Below are 26,186 nucleotides of genomic sequence, written 5' to 3'. Positions count from 1 at the left end.
CTGCCTTTAGTGCAACTGCCCTTTCTGTAGACTCAGTTTGCACTTCCCAGCTCAGTAAATCAGAACTTCCCGTCTCGCCAGCCCCGTAAGGTGCCCAACACGGGGCTTTGGTGGCCCAATAACAGCCGGTTCCCAGCAGCAGCACTGCAAGAGTCGGGATAATTTAGACCAGGGTAAGAGATGGTGTTGAGTTCTGCTGCTTTGGAAGAAAGCTAAAGATAATGGATAGGGGAGAACATACACATTTTAGACGGGGAGAAGCGGGGAGGGACGGCTATGCCCAGGGCGGCTCCTTCCCCCCCGACCGCCACTTTCCACAGGAGCATATTTTGATGGAGCGGAGCGCCTGATCAAAGCAAAGCCGGAATGCAGGAGGAGACCAAAGACGGAGCTCCAGGGAAAGAATAAATGAGTCTTTGCAGAAGGCCTGGAGGGAGGAGGAGAGGGCGGGGAGGCGGGAGCTGCTGCGCAGCCCGGCCTGCGGGCAGGTGAGTCCTCACTGCGGCGCTTGGGAGCATCGCTCAGCACAGGTATGCAGACCTGACAGGCCATGGATCACTCCAGAGGGGGCTGGACAGCTCGCTGCCATCCCCTTGAAATGCTGGGGAACCTGGGGGCTGATGCTTTAGATAAGCCCTTATTCCTTTGTGGGGATTTCTGCAGGACAAACATCTTGTGAGCAGTATTTCGGGTCAAGAACCGCGAGGGCGCCAGCGCTGCACTGACAGTCGCCTCCGGGCAGCCGCTCTGAGAGCTCGGCACATCCCAAGCGCAGTTCCGAGGCGCTGCAGAGAAACGTTCTGGCCCAGCCAGAATAGAAAGCGATTCTTGAAAGTGCTCTTTGTTTCCCTGAAAAATCCAGGCTGGCATTCAGGCTCCTGCGTGGGGTTTCAGTCAAAGAAGTTAGAACCAAAGTGTCAGAACTGAGAGCGAAAGCTGGAAAGTTGGACTATTTCTTTGTGTCGGAGACAGCACAGGGAACGGAAGAAAAAAACACGCCCTGCTTAAAAACTTCATGTACGTTTGCAAACCCGCAAGTCATTAAACACAGAAAAAGCCATTAGTTGTGTAGGACCCACAAAAATGTCGTGCCCTCCCCCTGCTGACTCCGCAGTTTGCCGAAAACCTTGTTCCCAGCGCAGCGCTGCCGTGGCTGGCAACGCTGGGGCACAGGCTGCTCAAAGGCATCGCGTTTAGTTATTGTCAGGAAAAACAAAACCTGTTCGTTTCAGCCCCACAACAACCCAGTATTTGCAGAACCAGAGAGATCAAGCCCAGCAAAGAGCCACTTTGTTTCAGTCCCCGAGGAGGCCAATTCAAACTGCAGCAAAAGGGAAAAGTTAAACTTCTAACAGCCTCTGAACGACCCTAATTTTTTAAAAACCAATTCCTGAAGCAACACCTCTATGTGTGTGTTCCCTTTTTATTATTATTTGGGTTGAAAGCAGAAAGCTGAGGGTCAGCAGCAAGAACCGCATCGCTGAGAAACCGTGTTGACTTTACGCAGCCCCGGCAGGTTGGGATGGAAGGGCCGTTAAGGTTTTATGGGCTGCCTGGATTTCCCGTTCTGCAGATACGGAACCTGACGCCCACCAGAAGGCGGACTGGAAGCAGCGCTTTATGCACCATATAAATGCTTCCCTGGCTGCTGGAGGACAAAAAGAGCCGGTGTTCCAGCACGGGGCCGGCCACGTACTGGGCTGCCTGAACCCCATAAGTGATGCTGCTGGGAGCAGCCGACCAGAACAGCTCCCACCTGTACTGGACAGACTGGAGGGGGAGGCGGGAGGAGCTGCCGAGCGGTTTCTCTGCTGCAGCCACATGAACTACGTTCCCAGGCCCTGCAGAGGGCTTAGGGGGATGTCAAGCAGCATCAGCACTGACCTGTGAACAAAGTGCATTCTTGTGGATCTTCTTGTAAATAAGAGCTGGGCAGATAAAACAAATGAGGCTTCCCATGGTAGCACCCGTCAGGCCCAGGACTGTTTCCACTGGCAAAGAAGAAGAGGAGAAATCAGAGCTCCCTCAGCGCTGCCCGAGCCCCGCGCAGGCTGGGGCGCCAGCCCGGCCACCCCACCCGGAAAAGCAAATTAGAGATCTGAGAAAACAGCTGAGCACCCAGGCCTCGTCCCCAGCTCCCCACTCACCGTTCGGGATCATGATGCCTCCCACCATGGTTCCAAACACAACCGCCAGCGTCAGGGCTTTGAAGCGCAGCGGGGGCATGTAACCCCCCGCGGCGAAGGTGCCGTCTTTTTGCTGCAAGAGAAAGGGCGGGAGGGGGGAATGAGTTGAGCTCCCGCACCACGACCCCGCAGCTCCCCAGCACTACCCTGCAGCTCCCTGGCCTCTGGGCTGGGGTCTCTGCAGAGGTGGATGCGGGGGGCGGCAGTTAGACATCGTGGAGCAGTTTTAATAGACAACTGCATTTGAACCTTCGAAAGCAGAGCAGGAGGACATGGAGCCGAAGCTGCCGTTCCCATCCTGCCCCAGATGTGAGCCGCACAGCTGTATCCCGTCCCCGTGCCAGCGCTGCGCTGTCCGGCCCTGGTGAGCGGCCCCGCGGCCAAGGCCATGAGAACCAGGCGCAGCCCAGGACGGGGAGCGGTCACCGGGGAGAGCTCCAGTTTGGCTGTGGCAAAGCATCCCCTGGGGCCTCCCGAGCAGGGCTGCTCACCAGCTCCTCCGACTTGAGGGGAGACACCCTGGCTGGGCGGCAGAGATGACAACGGGAGTTTGCAGATGCCCCGTTCCCATCCCCACGCTCCGAGCGGGACCCAGCGAACCCACGCACCCTGCAGAACCAGCAGGTCCCCGCTCTCCCGGCTGCGCAGATGGGAGACAAAGCAACGGGACGGGCTCAGAGCCCAAAGAGCAATGGGCAGAGCCCCGGCAAGAGCCACGGCTCCCCAGGAGCTTCCAGCACTCGCTCCTCTGCACCCGCTGCCTTTCACTGATCGTCTTCTCCCAGCATCGGGCCCTCCTGACGTGAGAAAAGAGCCGGGGGCTTCTCACAGGCAGAAGTGGCAGGATTCAGAGCTATAAATTGCTCAAGTTTTATTTCCTGCCCTAAGAGGTTTCTATTTATGCAGATACACAAAGGCCTCAGAACATTCCCACAATCTCTTACTGTTATTTACTGAATACCATCGGCATGCTCAGTGCCGTACAATACACAGAGGAGAACACGCTACCGCCACAAGGGACTTACAGTCTAAATCAGACAGACCAGCTATAGTCACAAAGGCTGTCTGAAGATGTGACCCTGGGAAAGGTGACCGTGTGGGAGGGGACGTGTCGCACCGCGCCAGCCCACCGGAGCGGCCCCAGCAGCCGGGGAGGCACCGGGGAAGGGGACAGGGCTGCTCGGGGGCTACGGACAGGGTGCAAGGATGAGAGTAACAAAACCAGAGCAGAAATGAGCAAGCGCAGACAGAAGTAAGAAGAAACAAGGCCGGGCTGAGCTCTGAGGCCAGGAACAGAAGCTTGAACTAAATGCAAAGCAAGATCGAGTTGGCCGGCAAAAGGATGCCAGCTGGAGCAGCAGGAAATAAGGAGGCTCCTCTGTTTCCAAAAGCACATTTCTCCCTCTTCCTGAGGGGGAGAACCACGTCAGCTCTGAACTGTGTAACACTTCTGCGCGAGAGCCGGAATCCCCAGCGGGGCAGGGACGGAGCAACGCGGGACAGGGGGCGCAGCAGCGCGAGCGCCGTGCTGGGCTCTGCCCCAGCGCCCGGCTCTGCTCCAGCGCCCGGCTCTGCTCCGGCGCCCGGCTCTGCCCCGGCGCCCGGCTCTGCCCCGGCGCCCGGCTCTGCCCCGGCGCCCGGCTCTGCCCCGGCGCTGCTGCCCACAGAAATCCTCTGCAGAGGGCAGGAACCTCAGAGCACCATCGATTATCCATCCTGCAGAGCAGATGTACATGCGGCCACGGGCCTCCTGCTGCACCGCTACCTCACACCCACGATGTCACTGTCAGTTGAGGGTTCATCCCTCTGGGCAGCGAGTACCTACCCAGGTAGCAGCTGCCAGCGGAGTCTCTCAGAGCCCAGCACGCCTGTAGCCCGGGTGGGCAGCCAACAGCAGCCAGAGAGTCTCAGGTGCCCTTCCAAACGGGCATTTCCAAGGTTCCAGCGAGGCAGCCAGCCCGCTGCTCCTGGCCACACAGGAGGATCTTACCTGCTGCTCGAAGAGAAGGGTGTTCAGCGCCTGTCTGCATGGGAGAATCATCATGGGGAACCCCACAGCCACCGACATCATGAATCCCACTCGAATCATCTCCGTCACCAGGTTGGAAGGGAAGTTCATGAGCACGTTGCCAGCGATGGCCTCGGTGTAACTCACGTAGCCAAAGAAGCCCACCTGTGTGGCAGGAGAGGTTGAGCGGTGGGTTGACCCCAAAGCACGTTCACATCTGCTCTTTGCAAATGGGTGGGGGTCAGTGACCTCCCGTGGGTTGGGGACAGTCAGCCAAGGAGCGTGGGGCCACCTCCATGGGCAGCCTGCCCCAGCCCCCCTGCAGCACCCCAAAAAGCTGGGACAGGTGGTGAACAAAGAGCAGGACCTTCCTAGAAACAGAGGCAAGTTTCTCCCACATACAGGGGGGTGTCATGGAGGACATGGCAAGGAGGGAGCGCTGCCCGTGACACCGAGCGGTGACAATCCACTCACTGCCGGACCCACGGACAGGCCCCTCTGATGAAGGAGAGGCCATAGCGACCCCCCGCAGGAGCCCCGTTCACAGGGCAAGGCCTTCTTGGGAATTATTAACTCATTTTTATTAACTGGGGCTTTATGAGGCAGAATTTCCTTCGGGTCTTTCCAACAGCCCCAGGCGGTGCCCGGGCAGCACCTCCAGCCCCAGGCACGCGAGGGGCTGGGGCTCCACTCTGCCCCTGCCCAGGGAAATGGGGACGCTCCAAACGCCTCCTGCACTGCTCAGTTCATCACCATCCATCCAATTTGGCTTTCAGCAAAATGACTTATCTTTCAGAATAAATACAGATAAGTAGAAACAGCCCCAGCTGAAGATAAATCACCATCCCTGTTGCCCCTCCGGAGCGTGATGTCTGGCAAGGAGAGAGAAGGGGAAGGTTCTTACCGTAATGTAAAAGGTGGTGACCACGTTCAGGGAAGAAGCAAATATGGAGCTCATGATTTTAACCGACGGCTCGTCCAAGCTGTCGTAGGTAGGCAAGACCTGACTGTAGAAAAGGGCGAACTACTTAAGGAAAAACCCAAGTGGAGCATGTTCCCTGCCCCAGCCCAGCAGCAAAGAATCCCTGACACCTTCCCCCTGCGGAGCATAAACACTCGCCGCTGTTCCACAATTTATATTGCTAATGCCAAGAGATTTCAGAACACTCATAACTTTTAAGTGTTGCACAAATACTCCTGCTCTCCCCACCCCACCACGTGGAGCTCAACGTGTGATGTAAACATTTCGGTTCAAAAGTGTTGCAAAATGAATGACCGTTTGTTCCAGTGGAACAGCGGTGGCACCGCGCCAGGCAGCGCACGCACATTATTGTTCTTGGAGCTCTCCACGCTGATAATTAAAGCAACGCAGTGTTTACAGAGGAGAAGCAGGAAGAAGGTTAGAGCATCGCGCTGTCTAAAAGAAAAGTTAAACAAACAAAACTAAATGCAGCGCCTGTCATATTTCAGCGCTGCTGCTCGAGCTCACTTCATAGAAAGCTGGGAGCACCGATTACACGGGATTTGGGGTATTAACAGACTTGGAAAGCATGTGGAATGTACTTTTTGACATCAGGTGCATATTTTAGCAACTCATTAACCTCTTATTACTTGAATTCAAGTGGCTACATCCTGGCTTCACGCTCCTGAAGGAACTCTCGGGAGCAGGGGGAGCGCCCCATGCCATGGGAAGGAGGTGTCCCCAGCTCCAGCGGGCACTAAGCCATTAACAGAGCGTGTGTCGAGCTGAGGCCAAGCAGAAAAACCCTTAACCCTTAATCCCTGCCCGTCAAACAGCTCTGCACAGAGGAAGCTGAGCACGTCGGCTCGCAGGAACCCACAAGACACACACAGGGTCCGCAGGGGCAGCACCGCGATGGGCACCGACCGCAGTTTCGGATCCCTCGGCACAGCGACCTCCCCGAGATCCACCAGCCGTGTCCGGGGCTCCAGCCCGGAGGGGAAGGGCCAGCCCGGCATCCAGGCGCAGGAGGGAGCAGCGAGGCTCTGTGGTGCATGGGGGGCACAGCCAGAACGGGCTCGTGTTCACACAGGAGCAACAGCGGTGACACGGGGAGAAGTGTCACACAGAGCGCAGCCACCTCCCGCGTCACCCAACTGCAGTTTGGCCAGCGTGGGTTTGGGGGAGCAGCACGGCGCCCTCCAGCTCCCCGACACGCCGCCGGGCCCTCCTGAGCACCAGCACCGCCCGAGGCACAGCAAGGGGACGGGCGGCGTGTCCTGACGTGCCTGGGGTTTAGTTTTAAGCAAAATGACTGCATGAAGGGCAGCGAAGGGTCAGGGACCCTCCCCTGCGTTATCGCTGCCGCTGCACCTCAGAGAGCACAGACAGACGGATCCAGGAGCAGGCGAGCCAGCACAGGCCCTGCAATTCAGCACAGGCCCCGCGAGCAGCCACGGGGGGCGGCCGGAGCGACCGCCGAGTCTGTTCCTCACCTGCACCCCAGCACAGCGCCAACCCAGCCCGGGGGCAGTGAACATCCCGACCTCCATCACCCCTGGGAATTCAGCATTTTCGCATGACCTGCGGCAGAGCAGCCACCTCCAGAAAGGAGAAGCTCTCTCCTGGAAAGCTGTACCGACTCCTCTGCAGGTCGAGGGTTCGGTGACTTGAGCAGGTGGCGCCAGAGCCTGCGAGGGGACGCTGGAGCCCTCCCCGCCCAGCTCGCCGCTCACCGCACTCTTCCTCACCACACAACTGCCGAGGAGTGACCTACTTCACGACTCCAGCAGCAACAGGAGAGCTTTTAGAGAGCAAAGACGATTGCACTCCCAAGTAAAGCAGGGTCAAGTTTTTCAAGCTAGAATAACAGTGCATGTATTTGTCCTTTCTGTAAGCTGTATTTACGTGCTGAAGGGAAAGGATTTCTGCTTTATGTTACAATTATTTCTTTTTTAAAAAAAAAGGCTTCAGAGGTTAGCAAAATTAAACCTACCGAGCTAAGAATAACAGGTTTACAAAGGCTGCCTGGGCTGGGGACAGTGTATTGCCCCAATGCTTGGAGAAGAAATTGCATATATTTAGGTTCGGCTTGCCACGTAAGTGCTGTGATGGAGCCTATATTTAGGTACGTGCACAGTGGTCCAGACCAAACCATTTCCCTGCGTTTCCAACTCCCAGCACAATTGTGCTGGGTACTGTATGGCTACCATAAGAAAAAAAATGGAATTTAAAACCTCTAAAATGTTAACAAGGTAAAGCTGTAAAAGAGCACAATTCCCTTCACCAGTTGTGATGGAGACATTAAACAGCACAACTGGAGCATGTTCGGGTAGGGACCAAGCTGCCAAGAGAGCCAATAAGTGGAAAATGATGATTTGGATCTTGCGTGTGGGTGTAAACACAGCAGTCTGAACAAATTTTATCTGTCACATTCATTTAGCGTTGGCATGTTACCCATTTGCTACAACTACAGGGGGGAAAGCCCAACGCTGCCAGCCTTCCAACCGAGGACGGTCTTTTCCTTGTCTACATTTGGATTTATGCTTCTATTTCAAGGCCGTTACTATTCTGGCCAGGCATGTATCGCTCACTTGCCATTTTGGTGCAGAAGGTAACGCTGCTAGAAACGTGCAAAGAGCCTGGTCTGCTGTCACGTCCTTCCACGTGCCCACGGGAACTCTCATTAGAAGCAGGTAATTGCGTGAACAACTCTGCAAAGCCAACGCCTGTGCAATCTGCTGAGCATTCTCAAGGAAACGGAGGGAAGCAGAGAGCAGCCACGCGTGTACGCGACCCTGCGGGGCGACACCGCCCCGCTGCCTTTCCGGGTACTAAATCATTTCCCTCAAGAAATGGGGGAAATTCCTCTCTCCAGCAGCTGTACCAGAAGCAACGTGCATCACACTGAAGATCTGCTTGGCCCAAATCATCTTGTGTTGCTCAAGTACAGTAACTCCCAAGTGAAATATAACTCCCTCACACATCTAGGGAACAAAAGGGCCACAACTGAATGCGACGCTGTACTTCAGTGGGCTGCAAAATATTTTGATTAAAATAAAATAGGAAAACAGCTGGTATCTATCCTGTGCAGATCCTTGTGACCCTCTGCCCTCAGAAAACTCATTACATGCCACAGCTGCCAGCAGCAGGAGCCGCAGGTACTTACGACTGACAGGCAAACGACATGCCAAAGATGGGGATGCAGCGGAAAATGCCCTCCCAGCGCGTGTAACTCACTCGCTGCAGCCACTGCCCGCTGAAGAGGCCGTGCTTGAAGGACGACAGCACAATCTGTAGCCAAGAAAAAGAAGAGGGGTTAAGATCCAACCCAAACCAGCCTCACGGCAGCAGTAACGTTGGTACGGGGATAAAAGGCAGCACGTGGCAGCCCCGCGAGCAATAGCTTATGCTGCCACCGCAGCCCGAGCTGCAGCCAAACTCCCCAGCTCCACACCGACCCACGCGCTCCATGGAAGCTGCCAGTGACCCCCGAGGGCCCCTCGCCACCGAGGATCTCAAGGCGTGTTTTAAAAGACCTACGACATTCCCCCCTTGTTTTGTGCCATCAGACATCATAGCACACACCACGCTGGAACAATTCCCACCGACACAGTGAACTGTGAGAATTATTGCTCCCAGCAATTGCTTTGCACTCTTTTAAACACGTTTTTAAATCCAGAAAGGGAAGCGACATTTGCCTTGGAGAATCCTGTTCAAGGGAGAGAGACCAAGGTTCCCAACCCGGGATCCCCGCTGCACACTGCGATCCAGAGCCACCGAACAGCTCCGGTTCACCAAACCGCAGGGACGGGGGAGCGAGGCGCCTGGCGAGGCCAGGAGCTCCTTGCCGGGGACGGGGAAGCTGGCGGGCACTGGTTTGCACAGGAAACAGAAGGTAAATATGCCTGAATGCCTGTTTAGAATATTCCCAGAATAGGGGTTTTCTAATCCCCAGAGATGATGTTTTAGTGCAGCAAACACTCATGAAATGTTGTGGTTTCCTCAAAGGCTCAGCTCCGGGAACTCGGCAGCCCTGGAAACACTCGTTCACAGCTCCGGCTCGGAGGTGTGACCCAGCGCAGCCGACCAAAAACAAAAAGTGGAAAGAATTTCCACACTGCCTTTTCTTCCTTTTGTTGCAGCTCTTCCAGTCCTGGAATTTGGGAGAGACAGGGCTGGGGCTCCAGGAGCAAACCACACGAGCCCCTGTGCTGTGAAACCTGCCGTGGTTCCAGAGCCAGCGCAAGCCAGTGCGTGGTGCTGCACAAGGGGCAGCTCTGGGAAGCTCTCAGCTTTACCTGCTTCACCTAAATGGTGAAGAATCAGTGTGTTTCAGTGCTCAAAACCAGAAGTGCTGGTGCCCAGCAAACAGAACTCCTTACAGCCTGAAACACATTAACCACCAGCTGCAGAAAAGCGTGAGAAGTGCAGGCATGAGCTCTTCGTGAGAAGCAGCATTGAGGCTTCCAAGGTAAAACGCTAATGCACGAGAAAAGTCCTTCTGCTTCCAGGCACTCTCCTCCACATCTTCCACCCTTCCATTTAAAGTTCAGAGCCCTGAATTATAAGACACCAACAAGAAGAATAAACCACAACTGGATTTGTGGTTTATTACTATTTGTGCCACCACAGTCTCCAGCATTTGGAACCGTTTACAGACCCACTGGCCAGTTTCAGTCTGCACATCCCCACCTCCACCAGCTCCAGAGCACCCGATCGTTCATTATGCCCCGCACTAATTATCGAGAAGGACATCTGAAACTTGAGTCCCACACCTGCAGCCTGGAAGTGGGAACATCTGCGTTATAATAAAACAACAGGAAAAGAGCTTTCCCAGCAGGGACACTGACCACGAACATGAAGACGGTGTAGAAGATGAGCGCCATGGCGCTGAAGGACTGGATGGACGCCATCATGTTCCTCTGCAGGCTCAGCGGCAGAACGATGCACAGCGAGACGGCGAAGAGCAGAACGATCCGGAAACTGCCCGACACCTGCAAAAGGGACCTGCGTGAGGAACCGGAGCACGGAGGGCACCCAAGGCATCCTACCCAGCCAGCAAACCCTGATGGGGTGCGTTTTTCCTGAGTGAGGAGCTATGCAAAGCCAGGATCGATTCCAAACGTGACATTCTGCTTCGGTGCTATTGACGGATTTGATGCTGAGCACCTGCCGTTTCTCTGGCCGGCTCTGTGATGAGCCTGCACCGGCACTGGGTGCCACTGTTGCTCTACGCAGTGCGTGACGGGTCCATCCTGAAGTGGAAGTATTTGCAGGGGGTGTTTATATGCTAATCCAGCACAAGCTATTTAAGTATTTTCATGCAGTTAAATAAAAACTCAGCTTTCTTGGGAAACAGGAGATTGAAGTCTTGAAAATTCTGATCCAGAAAATTAATCAAAACCTCGAATTAGTATTTATTATAGCAGAACACTCTGAAACGCTCGGAAATATTTAATACCTAATTTGGCTGCAGCCACAACACATCTTTTTAACTTCACAGGCCCTTAATCGGAGCTTAGCAGCACCAGGCAGAGCAGATAACAGCCCCGCCAAAAACCCTTCCGCACGTCCCTTTGTTTCCCTGCACAGCCCCGGTACCAGCTCCGCCGTCTGCCAGGACCCGCACCGCGGGCACCGCGCGGCTCCAGCCCACACTGGCCTCAGCACACAGCTCATTTTATCTGAAAGGGAGCCAGGTGCACGGTAAATTCGGCCACCGGAGCAGCAAAGGACAGGACAAATCCCTCTTGAACCAGGGGGCTGCAAGGGGGTGAGAGCTCGGCCAGAGAACTGTCTGTCACCCCCCATTCGGGGCAGGAATTTGGGCGGGAAGCATCATCTCCTCCAGGAATCTGCTCCAGAATTAGCAGCGACCAAGTTAAAAGGAATTCTTCTGTTGGAAGTGCATTATTGGAGGTTTTACACGTCTGATTGGTCGCCATATGTCTGGAATCCCAGGACTTCACGGAGCTGAACGCTCCGCGCACAAGGCGCTGCGAGAGCTCAGCACGAGCGGCCCCGCAGCGCCCAAGGCACACGCGGTGCGGGAAGTGGGACCACTGTCCGCAGTGTAGATGTGGGGATTTAACCCACAGTGAGCGTTTATTTACCTGAAATCCAAGCAGACGGGCAAAGAAGTTGGACCCCAAGTCACCGATGACAACATAGAAAGCAATGCAAGTTCCCAGCATCAGCCCAATCATGCTGCAAAAACAACCAGATACAGGCAGGTTAGCAAACACAATTCAATGCAGGCAGGTTAGGGGCTGGAGCAGGAGCCCCAAAACTCAGCTCCTGCCCCTGGCCAAGTGTGTCAGCAGCCGCGTCCCCAGCGGATCCGTCCCCTGCGCAGCCCTCGCCAGGGAAGGCGCCCAGGTTGGTGCTCAGGGCTGGGCTGGAGACGCTGCTGTAACCCGGCCTGGGGTGACAGGACCCCCAGCCACAATACGTGAGCAGGAGAATGTGGCTCTGGTCCAGGCGCTGGGAGCGAGGGGTGTCCTACACTCAGCGCCATGCTGGGGAAGGATCAGACCAAGGTTGAGCACCGACAAGGTCTCCAGGGCTACACCCTGCGCACAACCACAGCAGCTGTGGGTTGCCAAGGATCCTACTGCACCCGCTGCTCACCGAGGAACATCCAGAAGAGCTGGATAGAAACAGCTATATGGGAACATTCAAAATGACTTAAAATCTTGCGCGGTCCCTCAAAATGACTTCAAATCTCGCCTGTGCTGGGAGGCAGAGCAGCCTCAGCACACACCCGCCCTCTGACACAGCCTCTGGCAAGTCACGGTGGAGACGAGACCCAAATCTTGCTGAACTCACACTGAAAACACACTTGGCAGCCAGCGGGAAAGCGGGTTTCTGTCTGCGGAGACGCGGGGGCTGCTCAAGGGGAGGACCGAGCTGGGGTCCCCGGGCTCACCAAGGGCAGGGCAGCAGCCAAATAAAAACCAGAGACCCTCCATCCACACCTACCGGCTTGGCTATAGAAATAGCTCTGCTCACTCACGCGTGGGCTTAACTGCTCTTTGGAGCCACAGCAAAATTAAACAGATGACCATGGAGATGGCAAGAACTGCATTATTTCTCAGAAAAACATTTAAAGGAATCAGTAAGAGGTTCTCGCAGCCCCACACCCTGCAGCACGGACCTACCATGGAAGTCTCCACACCACATCAGCTCAAACTTCTTTCCACAAAAGCACCACTCCTTAACGAAGGGACTGTCCTACCAACTGCCTCTCCTCCCACTCCCGATTGCCTGGACTGCTCTCCTTCCCAGCTCCAACTATACAACGTCCCTGTGGCAATCACAGCGATTGCTTGCATGGAGGAGTAACATCTGATAAATATTCTGTATATTTTGAAGTGTTCTGCGGCAGTTTGCAGGTGGGGAGGGGGCCGGAGCCGGCACCACGGCCTGGCCTGGGCTCAGGGCACCTCCACCAAAGCACCTCTGCTGTGACCACATCCCAACACAACTGCCCGAGACCCCGGGGGGACCTGCTGTGTGCGCGGGGTCGCGCGAGGAACCAGAGCCTGTGCCGACACGGCGACAGAATTTCCCCATCATGCACCCATTGCCCGGCACCCTGCGCAGGAGCAGCCGGGACCGAGCAGCCCAAGGGTGGCTCCGAGGTGGCCAGCGCTCCGTCCTCCCTCCCGCCAGCCCTGGCAAGGACCTCAGCCCTGGCAAATGGCCACCAGCGACGTGCCCGCGGTTTGGAGTCTGGGCGGCGGGGGGATTTCTGGGCCAGGGACGGCAGGAGGGCAAGAAACGAGAGCACAGCAAGGGCCCGAGAGGCTACGGAGCGGTGTTGTTCGTTAAAGAAAACCAAACTATGCAAGCTCTAAATTAGGAGAGGATTACCTTGTTTCCACCAACATTTTTCCTGCTTTTCCATAGGCATGAAATGCTGGCAGAAGAGAACAAAACAAAAGTTGTAGTTAGTTAAAGAAAGGTCTGGAATGTGGCACACGCACAAGTTGGACATTAACAACACCAGTGATAAAGTGCAGCTGGAACCCGCCGGGTCGTGTTTTGGGGCTGTTTGCCTTGCCCACCATCTTTTCTTTTTCAGACATGCCCTCTGCCAATTGAAAACCACATAAGACAGGAACGAAGATGAGGAAACGAGAGAAAGCAGGTTCTCTTTTTCTTTCTATTTAAGAAAAAAACAGAAGCGGTGTGAAGCAGCAGTCGCACATGGCAACCATTAAAACAAAGTCAGCGCGGAAGAGAAAATACGCACGTATAAGATGCCGTGTGGCGAAAAGTTACTGCAGTGCAAAATTTCAATCAAACTCGCGTTTTTATTTTTATCTTCCCACTCCCTGACGTTGCTGGATGGGAGACGGTGCCCAGAACGCTCAACCCGTACCCAGAATACCAGTGCTCCCAGCCCACACCAAAGGGCTGCTGCCAAGACACTGCTTTTTCTTTCCCCTCCCATCCTTGGGTTGGAGCTTATAGCAGAAAATGATCAGTAGTCTTTAAATCATTGTGTTTTTGCTCAAAAAGAAGATGCCAAGAAAGCTCCGCTGGTATTTTTAGATCTCGCTGGGCAGAATGGGAATGGAGACCTCCCGTTCCAAGCACAGACCACACTGCCCGCTTCTTTACTGCGGAGGCCCCACATGAAAAGCACCGCTCTGGGCCCCCCGGCCGCTCTCAAGGTGCCGCACACGTCCCCGGCGGCCGCCCGAGAACAAACTTCAGTCGCTTCTGGAAGCGTTCTCTGCTATTTTAAACATTAATGTACAAACTCTGATTTCTTTGGACTCTGCTTGAGCTAAAAATTAAGGAAACAAGATGTTCCTCCACAGAATGAGTCAAAAAAGAATGGCAGGAGACCCACAGCAGCAACATGAAGCGAAGCTGCTGCGTGGGGCAGCACCGCAAGCAGGCGGGGGCTCGGTGACACCCGGGCGCCAGGAGCAGCCACACCGCGCGGCCTCCAGCTCACACCGTGTGGGACCCGGCGAGATGAGGGGAAACCAACGGCCCCGGGGGCCGATCCCGCGGCCAGGGAGGGAGAGGGAACCGGCAAGAGCAGAAAGTCGACCTGCGAGCCCCTCCACATCACACCCAGCCCCGTCCTCCCGACAACAGCTGCAGCTCAGGCCGGAGACACTGAGAAACACCCCCCAGCCTCCCCAGCTGTTCTGAAGTGACATTCTGATGGGAACAAGCCAGATGTCCCCATCTGGGGACAAAGGAAAAAACTGGATCCTTTATCTTCAAGGAGGAAGGAGACGACAACTGTAAAATAAATTGTACAGTCGAGCATCTTCGGAATGGGATCTGGAGATGCCGGACCAGCTGGGCAGAGCTGAGTCCACGCAGCAATTAGAGCAGCTCTTTCAAACCACGTGTGGCTACCAGAACGGGCAACCTGCGTCTCGGCACTCTGCTCTGCGGGGGCCGAGCTGCCTCCTTGGGCTCTGCCAGCGCCCGCACGGGGGAATTAACTCATCTCCTGCGTAAAGTCTGTCTGGGAAGGCATCGCGATTCCCTGGGTGTCCACACATCTGTCCGTGGCCCTTCCCTTCCACGCAGTGCAGAATGGTGGTGAACAACAAGATATTTTTAATACCCGAGCCCTTAGGCCCAGAGCGCTGCCGAGCGAAGGCGTCCGGGCCAGAGATCAGCCCCACACAGCCCTGGCTCCTCTGGAGCCGGAACGGTCGCTCCCCGTGCTCCTCCGGAAGGGACTGGCTGACTGAAGTTAATTTGCAAAACTTTCTTACATCTTTCGGCGCTGCCAAAACCTCCCACAGCACCAGCCGCGGGGCTGCCAGGATCTCTCGCAGATGTCCCCAGGCGTGAGCCCCCGGTGACAAAGACCGTCTGTGTGGAGCTGCTCGACCTCGCTGCATTAGGATGCGCCTGCAGGAGCGCCGCTTTTCCTCTGGGGCCGTCCCTCCCGGTGGCACCTCTCCCAGGGCAGAGACGTTTCATTCAGCGCCAGCGTTCGCGTGCCAGGAGGTGCCAGGAAGTTTAGCGGCGTTACTGGCCCCCTGTGTGTTCCAGCTCCTTGGCTTCCGAAGGCGCGGAGGATCCCTGCTCCCCGGGAGCCGCTCCAAGGCCACGGGGACGCTCTGTACCCGGGGAAGCGGCTCACAAAGGCGCGTTGTGAGGGGACGGGGAGCCGGGCAGCTGGGCTGGAGGCAGCGGGGACAAGTCAGGCACTACCTGGGGGCTCCCCCTTCGCTCCAGCGTTGCAGAAACAACCTCCAAGACCACAGAACTTCTTCTCCTTTTCTGTTTTGAGCAGATATCACTTGGCAGAAGCCAAGACGTGCAGCACGGGAGCAACACCTGATGGTGGAGGGAACCTGTCTGCCAACAACAGGGTCCGCGAGCGAGCCGTGCGTTGCTTCAGCTCTTTTACCACGGGCAATGCCAGTCAGCTCTCTCCTCCTCCAGAGAAATAATGGAAAACAAGGCAAACACTACTCTTCCCGCCGTTTCACATGCCAACAGAGTGGACTGGAACCCCATCACCCCCTCTTGCCCCCCAAGTGGGTCAGAATCAGCAGAGGTCAGGAGCAGGAGCCAACCCTGGCGCCAGCGCAGAGGCGACGAGCTCCGCGGACGGGGCTGCCGGGCTCTGCCAGAGCCCCACACGAGTCTCGCAGATGGTTTTATTTTCTTGGCCGCTTGGAACCCTGCGCGCTGTTTCCTCCCTGCTCGGCCACAACCGCGCCGGCAGCTCGGATCCCGGCAGCCCCAGCGCCATGCCAGGCTCTCCGCTGGCAGAACCCGATGTCCCCGGCACTCGCTGGGTGGGGAAGCTCGCGGCTTTCGTGCCGAGACCGATAATTTACACCAGACGCCCGCTACGCCAGCTCCCGAAAACTTGGGCTTTGATCAGTCAGCGCTGCATCTCCTCCCCTGCCCTGCAGAGTCAAAACAATCCCGCGCCTCTCGACTGCGCTGTCGAGAGCAGAATTAAACCCGGCGCTCCCCCGGGGACATGGGGTGGGGAGGGAGACTGGCGGAGGAAAACTAGGCAAATTGAAAACTACATCAAGAAACCATGTGCTATTCCAACAAAATCAGTATGAAAGCTGTAAATTAAGAGGTCAGAGTAAAACCACAGTTTAAGAAACAAAAACAAAACAAGGCCTGGAGCTGAGAATCCTCACCGAGGCCGGGGTAGGTCCTGCGCTTGCTGAGGTTGGCGGATTTCACCAGGAACATGCAGGATTGATGAGTCATCCAGGAACAGAAAACCAGCAGCAGAGCTCCCAGGACGATGCCGCACTGCACGGGGAGAGACGAGCGCCAGGTGAACCGGCGGCTCCGCTGCCCCCCCGGCTCCCGCCCGCCCTCCCCGCCACCTTCTGCCTCTTCGGGCATTCCCTCGACCCCAGAGCAGCCGGGAGGAACTCGATGTACTGGCTCATTCCCCCCGTCCCCGCAGCCCAGGGACGCCGTGGAGCAGCTGCCTGTTTCCCACAGCTCCCCGCTGCACCAGTTTAAGCACCAAAGAGCGAACTGGGAGCAGTTTGCGGAGCAGAATTTCCGCAGCCCCCTCGCTCACCCCCAGCAGGTTCGCATCGAGCAGAGAGACTGCTCCTGGTGCTGAGGCACAAACTCTGTTGTAACCTCATTAAATAAGGACTATTTGAGAGTGTAAACTAATGACCAAGTTCCGTGCCAGCGCTGTCCCACGCGTGTGCGGCGGGGGGTGTTCAACCCAGGACACTTGTTAAGCAGGTGGCTTTAAACCGGCGCCAGCGGTGCCAGCTCTGGGTCCCTTTTCCTGCCCAGTTTGCAGGCGCTGGGGCCGCGGGGGTGGCAGCTCCGGGAGGAGCAGGGGCTCGACGGCGGGTTTGCAGACGCCCCCGAGCTGACCCGCAGTTATCACGGGGAGAAATTAATCCGCTTTTTTCCCCTTCTCCTCCCAAGCAAAGCAGAAATTATTACTTGGAGGCCTCAAGAAAAGGAAAAAACACGTTGTTTGGTACAAGGGGCGACCCGTCCGGCTCCAGCGCGTCCCTCGCTGCCCGTCCCCCGCCAGCCCCCGGTTCAGACCGGGGGAACGCGCAGACCGGGCTCCGGCTGCTCCCCGGCCCGGGCGGCTCCTGCGGCGGAGACGGCGCCGAGGGGCCCGCGGGCGGGACGGGGACCGGGGACCGACCCACCCCCGCACCGCGCTCGGGGTCCCTGCGGGGGATCCCGCCCTGCAGCCCCGGCCCTCCCGGTGCGTCCACCGGCCCCAGCGCGGCGGGGGCAGCGGCGGGCCCGGCCGAGCTCACCTCTCGGAAGCAGAAGGGCACGGTGAGCACGCTGACCCCCACGATGCTGTTCACCACGTTCATGATCAGGCCCCAGTTGGAAGCGGCCGCCGCCGCCGCCATGGCCCGCGGTGCGGGGCCGGCTCGCAGCCGCCTCCCGCAGCCCCCGGTGTCTCCTCAGCCGCCCGCGGCCGACATGGCGGGACCGGCCCCGCCCCGCCCCGGCACCGGCCACAGCGGCACTTCCGGGGTCTGCTGCTCCGCTGGCGCTTCCGGGAAGTCATGGGGATGGGCAGCGAGACGCGCGGGGCAGAGCGGCGCCGAGCGGGCCGCTCCTGCCGCCTTGGAGGACCGTCCCCGCTGCTCCTGGGAGAGCTGGGGTGCGAGCGGAGCCGGGGTGTCCCCCGGGGTGTCCTCCGGGCTGGGGGCACCCCGAGAGCCAGGCACACACAGGGCACGCAGGCATGCTCACACGTGCACACTGGAACGCACAGATGCACATACATGTGCATGCATTCATGTGCAGGCATGCACCTGCATGCACACACACACACACGTATACATGTAGATGCATGCACATGCATTTATGCAAATGCATGCACACGTATGCACACATGCACATACCTGCAGATGCATGCACATACATCCATGAAAAGGCATGCACATGCATGTACGCACGTGCACACACACAGTCAGTCATGCACATGTGCATGTAGATGCATGTAAAGGCATTCACATGCGTGCACACACGTGCAGGTGTGCACACAAATACACAAACGCATGCTCGCACCCACACGTGCACACGCCTGCAGGCACACGCATTCAAATGAACACACGTGCACACGCGTGGCAGCAGCGTGTTGCTGCCCACCCCGCGCTCTGCACCCGTGTTCGCTTCGCTGACCCCCCAACAGCACCCACCAAACCCCTCGGGGCTGCAGCCGCACACGAGTCGCGCTGCAAAGAGACGGCCCCGCGGGGCCCATCGCCCGGGGGCACGAGCTGGTCCCTGACTGCAGCACGGCCGTGGGTCTGTCCATCCACAGCATGTGTCCGTTGGAACAAAACACACGCCGCTTGTATAATTTGCAGCAATTTCAACGGGTAACCGCAGGAATTCGCTCTACAAAAGGTTTGCAGGGAGGTGAACGCGTTCGCTTAATTCCCTCCAGGTGCTGCGCGAGCTCGGGGGCCGGTGGCAGCACCGGCTGCGTTTCCCTGCGCTGGGAAGTGCTGGTGTCCCTGAGTGTCCCCCAGTGGGATGGGGGGTCCCCTCAGGGTGTTGATGAACGGGTCCCATATGGGACGTGGTTCCCAGGCACAGGATGGGGGCGGGGAGGGGAGAGACCCCCTGTGTGGAGGGGTCACTGGGACAGGCTGGGGACAGCTCGGGCAGTGCCGCCGTGCTCCCTGCGCAATGTGTTTCCAATCGCCGTGTCCCCAGCCCCGCCACAATCCAAACCACCTGCAGCCGCTCGCCTGCAACCCATCAGCTCCTGCTACCGAATCTACGGGTTGCGCGAGGCCCCACGCCGTGGCACAACCACCGTTCACCGTGGCACAACCACCGCTCACCGTGGCACAACCACCGCTCGCCGTGGCACCGCGGGCCGGCACCGGCAGCTGCCCCTTCCCAGGGCAAACCTGGGGCTGGCACTGGCGGCACCCTGCCCGTGCTGGGTGGTCTCCATCCTGTCTCTGGGAACGCCGTTGGCATGTGCACCATCTCCAAACGCAGCTCACTCCTCCGGCAGGTGCCCGGCTGACAGTGTCCCCTTGCAGGGACAGCCGCACTCTCCCATCCAGCACCACCACCCGAGACAAGTCCCCATCGCTCCCTGTCACCAGGGTCACTGTGCACCTTGTTGGGGATACAAGAGCCCCCACCTCAGCCAACCCACCCCGTCCCCCCAGATCAACAGGGGCTCAACACTCCACTGCTCAGCAAAGGGGACAGACTGTGAAAGAGACGAAGTAGCCAAAAAAGAACTAAAATGCAGGAAAACAGAACCGGTTGTGGCGGGGGGGGCACCCGGCTGCCACTGGCAAGAGCTGCTGCGAGGGTAATTACCACCAGCCCAAAGGGCTCCCTGCGAGCCAGCAGATCTATTTATTGTTTGCAATAGCTGCCCGGTATCGCAGCCGTCACCGTGTGCTCGCTGCTGCCTCCTCGGGGTATTTTATTTATGCCCCAGGAGCAGCAGCTCCCACCAGCACCTTCCCCTTGTCCTTCCCGCTGCTCCCGGCGCTTGTCCGTGTCGGTCCCAAAGGAACAAGTTCTCTCCAGCTCCTCAACCGCCTTTGCTGCTCGGCTGTTACCAACCGCCCAGGGCCAAATCCTGCCTGCATCATGCGCTGGGGTCCCCGTCCCTCCATCCATTGGGGTCCCAGCCACAGCCAGCCCCTCCCCAGCAGCACTGGGACCGTTTCCCCACCGCAAACCTGCTGAGAGCACGCACCAAACTCCCTGGCAAGCGCAGCGGTGCGCTCGAGCGGTGCACCGCGCCGGGCAGAGGTGGGATTGCGGCTCTCACAGGTGGTGCTGGCCCAGGATAAAACCCAGTTTGCCTCTGCCTGGTGGGATGCAGGTGCAGGAGCTCCCGCCACTGCCCCTTCCCTGCTCGCCGCTGGATTTGTCTGCACGAGAACTCGTCTCCATGGGGTGGCAGCTCCAGGTCGGGGGGACCCTGTGCCGCAGCATCCGTGGGGCTCGCATGACCCCCTCAGGGCCACCGCTGCCCTCCCTTCCGTGTCACCTTCTCTGTGCAAGGGGGCGCAGCGAAGGGCACCGCGGGGCGGGGGGCAGAGCACCCAGTGCCCCCTCGCTGGGGCAGCACCCACCGCCGCAGCCCAGGGCTGCTCCCCCCGCTGGCACCCAGAGACACATGCCTGGCAGAGCCCAGGAAAAACCCGGCAAGTATTTAAAAACATAAATTAAAACAAATTGCATTTTTATATTGCAAATAAGGGCAGTTTTATCGGTTTTATTGCATAACAGCCATTAATGAAGTGCAGTTTCAGGCACCTTAATTGCTTGGAGACTAAAGTTCAATCCATATCTGCGGCACGGGCTGGCAGCCGCCGTGTGTCACGCACGTACCTGGCAGATCGGAAATGTAAATAAATTTATGGTCACTATTAGGAAAAAGGGGGAGAGGGACCCGGTTTACTCGTGCGATTTATCCGGGAGGGAAGTGACGCGGGTTAAACCACACGGACCGTCCTCGGGGGAGGCAAGAGGCCTCCCCGTGTCACCCCAGTGTCCTGACCCACGACACGTGTGGCCGCACAGCGGGTGTGTGCCGTGGGCTGGATGTCCCCAGGCCGTGGGGAAGCGGGTGCTGCCCGGGGCTGGGCGGTGTGGGGCCCCGGCCCGGGATGCACAGGCCGATCCCCCCCGGGAAGATCCCCCAACCCCAGCACAACACACACGTGGGGCCGCAGCCCCGGGGACACCCCCGCGGGGGCCGCACGGGGACCCACGCGAGCGCGGGCACCGTCACAGCGGCGCATGCACATGCTCCCCACCCGCTCGTACTCACGCGTACCGGACGCACCGAGCCGCACCGGCCGGTCCTCCCGCACCCACCCGCTGCGCGCGCGGCGAGCGTGGGCGTGGCCACACGGCCGCCCCGCCCCTCCTCTGCGCGATGAATGGGAGCGCCCCGCCCCGCTCCTTATAAAGGCATCAGGCGCGGCTCGGAGGGCGGGGCCTGCCCGGATTCGTCCCTCTCCTTCGTCCCGCCCCCTGGCCGCCGCTCTGCCAATCAGAGCGGCGCGCTGGGCTCCCGTCGGTCACCGGCCTTTGTTTGTGGAGGGCGCCGGGGCCAATGGGCGCGCGGGATGGGGAAGGGTGGACCAATGGACGCGGGCGGGGGAGGGGCGGGGCGGGTGCGTGTGGCCCGGCCCGGCCACGTGCGCGCGGAGCCGCCACCGGCGGGCCCGGGGACACGGAGCAGCCCCGGGGACGCGGAGCAGCCCCAGGGACGGGCCCGGCCCCGCCGCTCCCGACACGGGCCGCTCTCCTGGGAACACCGAGGCCCCGCTCACCGGGAGCCTCTGCCCACGGGTGGTTCTGTGGCCGCCGTGCTGCCCCCCGGCACCCCCAGGCCCTGCACCCGGGCTGGGCTGCTCCACCCGCCAGACGGGGACCCCAGGGCATGGTGCTCTGGGCACCCCCAGCTCCCGGCTGTGTCCCCAGGACAGTGGTTGTGTCCCCCACAGGCTGCCGTGTCCCCAGGACAGTGTCGGTGTCCCCAGGACAGTGTTGGTGTCCCCAGCAGCCCTGAGGAGCCGTGTCCAGCCGTGCCCTGTTCATGCCGGGCCACCTGCCCTGCGTGCTGTGGCTGCCCCGGCCACTGGCACCAGCCACCAGCTCAGCACCATCCTGCCCTGGAGCTGCACTGCACAGGGACCCCGGACCAGGACGCAGCACCATGTGCCGGTCTGTGTGCCGGGACCCGGCTGTGCAGAGCACCCACCGCGCGGAGGGGACCGGGAGCTGCCATGGCGGCTGCACCGCGCAGGACCCCCCACGGGGCGCGGAAAGGGCCACGTGGAAACCCCAGCGCCTGGGTCACGTCCGGGAAGTGCCAGCCCCTCCTTGGCCCGTGAGAAATTTCCTGCTTCCCGACCGGCCCCAGCACCAGACCGGCCGCACACCGGTGCTGCGGGGCCGCCCGCAGCCTGGCCGCGCTCACGGCAGAGCCGCCGCGTTCCGCTGCTCTCAGGCTGGTGGCAGCAAGCACCACTGCTTGAGACCAGCCCTTTGCTGGAAAGGTGAAGGTCATGGTTGTTTCCACCATCACAGGCAGCTCCCAGCTCCTGTATTTGGTGGTTCCAGCCCCGTGCCGTGCCCCAGGACACCGTCTGTCACGGTGGGACTGTTCCCATCAGGGAGCCGTGGCGGGGGCTGGTGCCGGCTGGAGCAAGGGGTGCTGCCCTCACCGCCACGCTTGCCGTGGGGCCAGGCTCAGGCTGCGCCTCTGGCACGGCCCAAGGACAAGGTGTCCGTCTGTCTGTCCATCCAGGCCTACGATGCTGCCCAAAGCGCAGGCAGCAGCACCACATCAGCCAGGGCAGGCAGGGATGAGCTGATCACTGGGCCGGCACCGCTGCGCTCTCCAGCAGGCAGAGAAGCGCCGGTGCATCTCCCCTGGCTCGGGGAGAGAACAAAGGAGGGCATCTGCGGCAGAGGGAGTGCCGCTGCCGGCTGCGCTGCAGCGCAGCTAATCCGCCCCGTGCCTCCCGGGGCCCCGGCACAGCCAATGCCGCCGTGCCCTCAGCACGGCACACCGGCCGGCCCTGCACTCGCAGCACCGGGAGAAGGGGCCGCCTGAGACAGGAGGGTCCGTGCGGAGCGGGGAGGGGGCCCGGCCCCCCTGCGGCATCGCGGCCCCGGCTGCCGCCCTGGCGTGTGCACCCCCGATCCCGCCACGCGCACCGGTGTCGCGGGGGTGTTCACTCCGGCTGGTGCCACACCATAAAGGAAAAGTCTTACATTAATGACTTTTGTCACTGAAGTCATTAACATAATAGGACTTCCACATCAAAATTGAATATTAATGCTACACCCGGCTGCGGAGTGAGGCGGATAATTGCTCTAATACATTTTCCAGCAGGATTTTCACATCGCAGCAGCAATTGCATTAGCAAACCCGATTATTACCACGGCCGATACAATGGGACAGTTAATGGGAGTTAAGTTCCTTCCTTCTTCCTTTGAACCCCAGAGCACCTCTGAGCACCCCCACAGGAACCTCCCCGAGCGCGGTGCAGGGGATGGTGTCCCCAGGCTGGGAGCGGAGGTGACAGCGGCGCTGAGCTGCCTCTTGCCCCTGCGCTGCAAACACGACCCTTGGTTGCAGCAGCCTGGTGCCACGCCGGCACCGCCGCGGCCGGCTGGAAACCTGCCTGCCCCGCGCGCCGGGAGGCTGAGCCGCCTGCCTTGCGCCACGCCGTGCCACGGTGGGCCATGCTGTGCCATGCAATGCCGTGCTGTGCCGTGACGCAGAGCCACAGGACGAGCCGCCCTGGAGCAGCCGCCCCAGGACACCCCCTCCCCACATCTGGCCCCGGGGCCTCGGCACAGGTTGTCACCCCCTCCTTGCTCTGGCCGGACAATGGGCAGCGGGAGGGACACGATCCCCGGGCTCGGTGGCCCCGGCCCCTCCCGCCGCCCTTTGTCTCGGATCCCGATGGGGCCGCCCCGGGCTCGGACAAAGGCGGCTGCGGGATTGGCGGGGAGGGTGTCATTAAACTGGTTTTAATCGCACCCAGCCAGGGTCTCTTCACTGACAACCCACGGAGGTCGTTCCCACGGGGCTGCGCTCCCCGCAGTGCAGGCTCAGGGCTCCCGTATCTCCCGGCTCCACCAGCCCCTGCCTTGGACCCAGCACCAGGGGGTTTTCCAGCCCCTTCCCGCTCACCCCGGCACTCGTGGGGAAGAACGAGCTTCACGGCCACTGGGGTTTTGTTATAATTTTGTTATATATATTTTTTTTTGCAATCGAGAAACTGTTCTCGAGCTCTCCCCGACCCCCGGCGGCAGAACAATGTGCCGGCCCCAGCCCGCGCGCTGCTCCCACCCAGCACAGCCACCGCAGCGCCGGGGTCTGCCTTGTGCTCCCGCTCCGCAACGCTTCCCTGTGCTGGGTTAATCCGTAAGGTTATTTATCGGGGCCAGAGCCCTTTCCCGGCCTTTCCCAGAGGGGAAGGATCCAACAGGGCTGTTTCACTGCATTTCCCGGGTGGGCTGCGGCTCGGCGCTGCCGTACGCAGCCCCGGGAGATGCTCCCCGGGCGGTCGGGATCTGCTCCCCGCGGTACATTCCCCTCGGGGGGTGCCCAGGTCCGGCCGCACAGCTCAGCCCGTGCTCCGGCAGCTGCTTTGGAACACCACAGGGAATAGAACCACGGGGGAAACAGAGCTTTTTGGGGCAGGATGCAGGGAGGGGGTGCATCAAGGGGACAGGACAGCCAGGCTCTGTCCCCAGAGGGTCTCCGCGCGTCCCTGCTCCTGCTGCCCCGCTCCTCACCCGGCTGGAGGAGAAATCCCGGCTGTGCCGACGAGCCCACGGCGCTCACCCCGGCAGCGCTGCCGGCACCGCGGCTGTGGAAGCGGCAGAGCGCGCCTGTGATCCTGCGTCCCTCTGTCCGTGCGTCCGTGTGTCCCTGTGCATCGCTCCCCGCTGCACCTGCCTGTCCCCGTGCAGCGCTGCCCGTGCCAGTGCTGAGCCCCGCGGCGCGGCCGTCTGTCCCCGGCCGTCTGTCCCTGCAGCCCGTCCTCGTGCCCTGTCCCCGGGGGTGCGTGAGCGCGCTGCGTCCGTGTGTCCCGGTGTGCGCAGGTCTGTCCGTGCGGTGCCGCAGGGTCCCCACGGGCTGCGCTGTGTCCCCCAGCCGCTCTCCCTCCTAACTCGATTGTCGTCCCAGCGTAATGAATAGTTCCGTTGTAATCTAATATCTTTTACAAGTTATTTGGATTTATTTGAGCATTTTCAATCAATTACGTTCTTTTATTTAAAAAAAAAAAGCGCCCCGAGGAGGACCTACAGCGGCAGGTGCCGCCGGCCCCGCGGGTACCGGCCCCGCCGCCCCCCCCGCCGCACGGCCCCCGCACCACAGGCCCCCCCATACCGCACTGCTTCCCCCCTGCACCGCCAGGACCCCCCCACTGCATTGCACCCCCCTCGCATTGCACAGCCCCCCAACATCGCACCGCATGATCCCCCAGCATTGCACCCCGCTCACCTTGCGCCGCCCGACACCCCAGCACTGCACACCCCCCGCTGCACGGGCCCCCCACATTGCACCGCACGGGACCCCAGCGCTGCACCCCCCAACACTACACGGCCCCCAGCGCTGCAGCCCCCGGCTTTGCACAGCCCCCCAGCACTGCACACACACCCAGGCACTGCACACACAGCCCCCCAGCACTGCACACACACCCCGGCACTGCACACACCGGCACTGCACAGCCCCCCAGCACTGCACACACACCCCGGCACTGCACACACACCCCGGCACTGCACACACGGCCCCCGGCACCGCAGCCCCCCAGCACTGCACACCCCGGCACTGCACACACCGGCACTGCACAGCCCCCCAGCACTGCACACCCCGGCACTGCACACACGGCCCCCGGCACCGCAGCCCCAAAGCACTGCACAGCGACCCGCTCCCGGCACCCCCCCGCAGACCTGCCGGCAGCGTGGCGGAGCCGCTGGGCGATTCCGGTGGGCGATTCCGGTGGTGCCTCCGTCCCGCTCCCCGCTCCCTCTCGCCGCCGCCTTTGATCTCCCCCGCGCAGCTCCCGGGCCTCGGGGTCCACCCGGGGCGGGGGGGGCGACGGGGGGAGCCTGGAAACAGCCCCCCGGCTCCCCCCTCCCTCGGCCTCGGGGCCGCCTTGAAACCGCTCGCCGGGCCCGTCATCGCTTTTCGCAGGGGCCGGCCAATCAGCGCCTTGTTTACACTGCGTGATTGACAGCGAGCTGGCGGGCGGCCAGCCAATGGGCAGCCGGGGGCGGGGGCTGCGCTGCAGCGGGGGTTGCATGGCTCTTTGGGTACAATGCAACTCCCGCTGCAACGCCGGCCCCCCCCGCCTCTCTGTCCTGCTCGGCGCATGCGCGCTCCTCCCTCCCCTCCCATTCATCCGCCGGGCTTGAATTAGGCGCCGCCGCTCGGCGTCGCAACCCCCGCCGCGCTCTGATTGGCAGGCGGCTGGCGGAGCGCCAGCCTATTGGGAGAGCCCCCCTTGACGCGGGGGCGGGGCGAGGGAGA

The 26,186-nt window shown here is 60.1% G+C and overlaps 1 protein-coding gene across 1 annotated transcript in view; it reads right to left on the bottom strand.

The window, feature by feature from the left end:
- The window catches only part of SLC38A10 (solute carrier family 38 member 10), a 33,294-nt gene extending 15,684 nt beyond the window's left edge, over positions 1-17,610 (bottom strand). The window contains exons 1-10 of the mRNA XM_080356366.1: positions 17,431-17,610; positions 16,315-16,432; positions 13,034-13,079; positions 11,272-11,365; positions 10,009-10,152; positions 8,325-8,449; positions 5,099-5,201; positions 4,177-4,359; positions 2,148-2,259; positions 1,885-1,991 (exon numbers count right to left, since the gene is read on the bottom strand). Coding sequence (XP_080212492.1) covers positions 1,885-1,991; positions 2,148-2,259; positions 4,177-4,359; positions 5,099-5,201; positions 8,325-8,449; positions 10,009-10,152; positions 11,272-11,365; positions 13,034-13,079; positions 16,315-16,432; positions 17,431-17,532 — 1,134 coding nt within the window. The 5' untranslated portion in view covers positions 17,533-17,610. The remainder of the gene's footprint in view (positions 1-1,884; positions 1,992-2,147; positions 2,260-4,176; positions 4,360-5,098; positions 5,202-8,324; positions 8,450-10,008; positions 10,153-11,271; positions 11,366-13,033; positions 13,080-16,314; positions 16,433-17,430) is intronic.
- Positions 17,611-26,186: the final 8,576 nt, after the last annotated feature.

The sequence above is a fragment of the Nesoenas mayeri genome (genome assembly GCF_963082525.1).
Source record: "Nesoenas mayeri genome assembly, chromosome: 19".
NCBI classification, from domain to species: domain Eukaryota; kingdom Metazoa; phylum Chordata; class Aves; order Columbiformes; family Columbidae; genus Nesoenas; species Nesoenas mayeri.
Note: the sequence above shows the minus strand (reverse complement) of the source record. Positions and strands in the feature narration are given on the sequence as shown.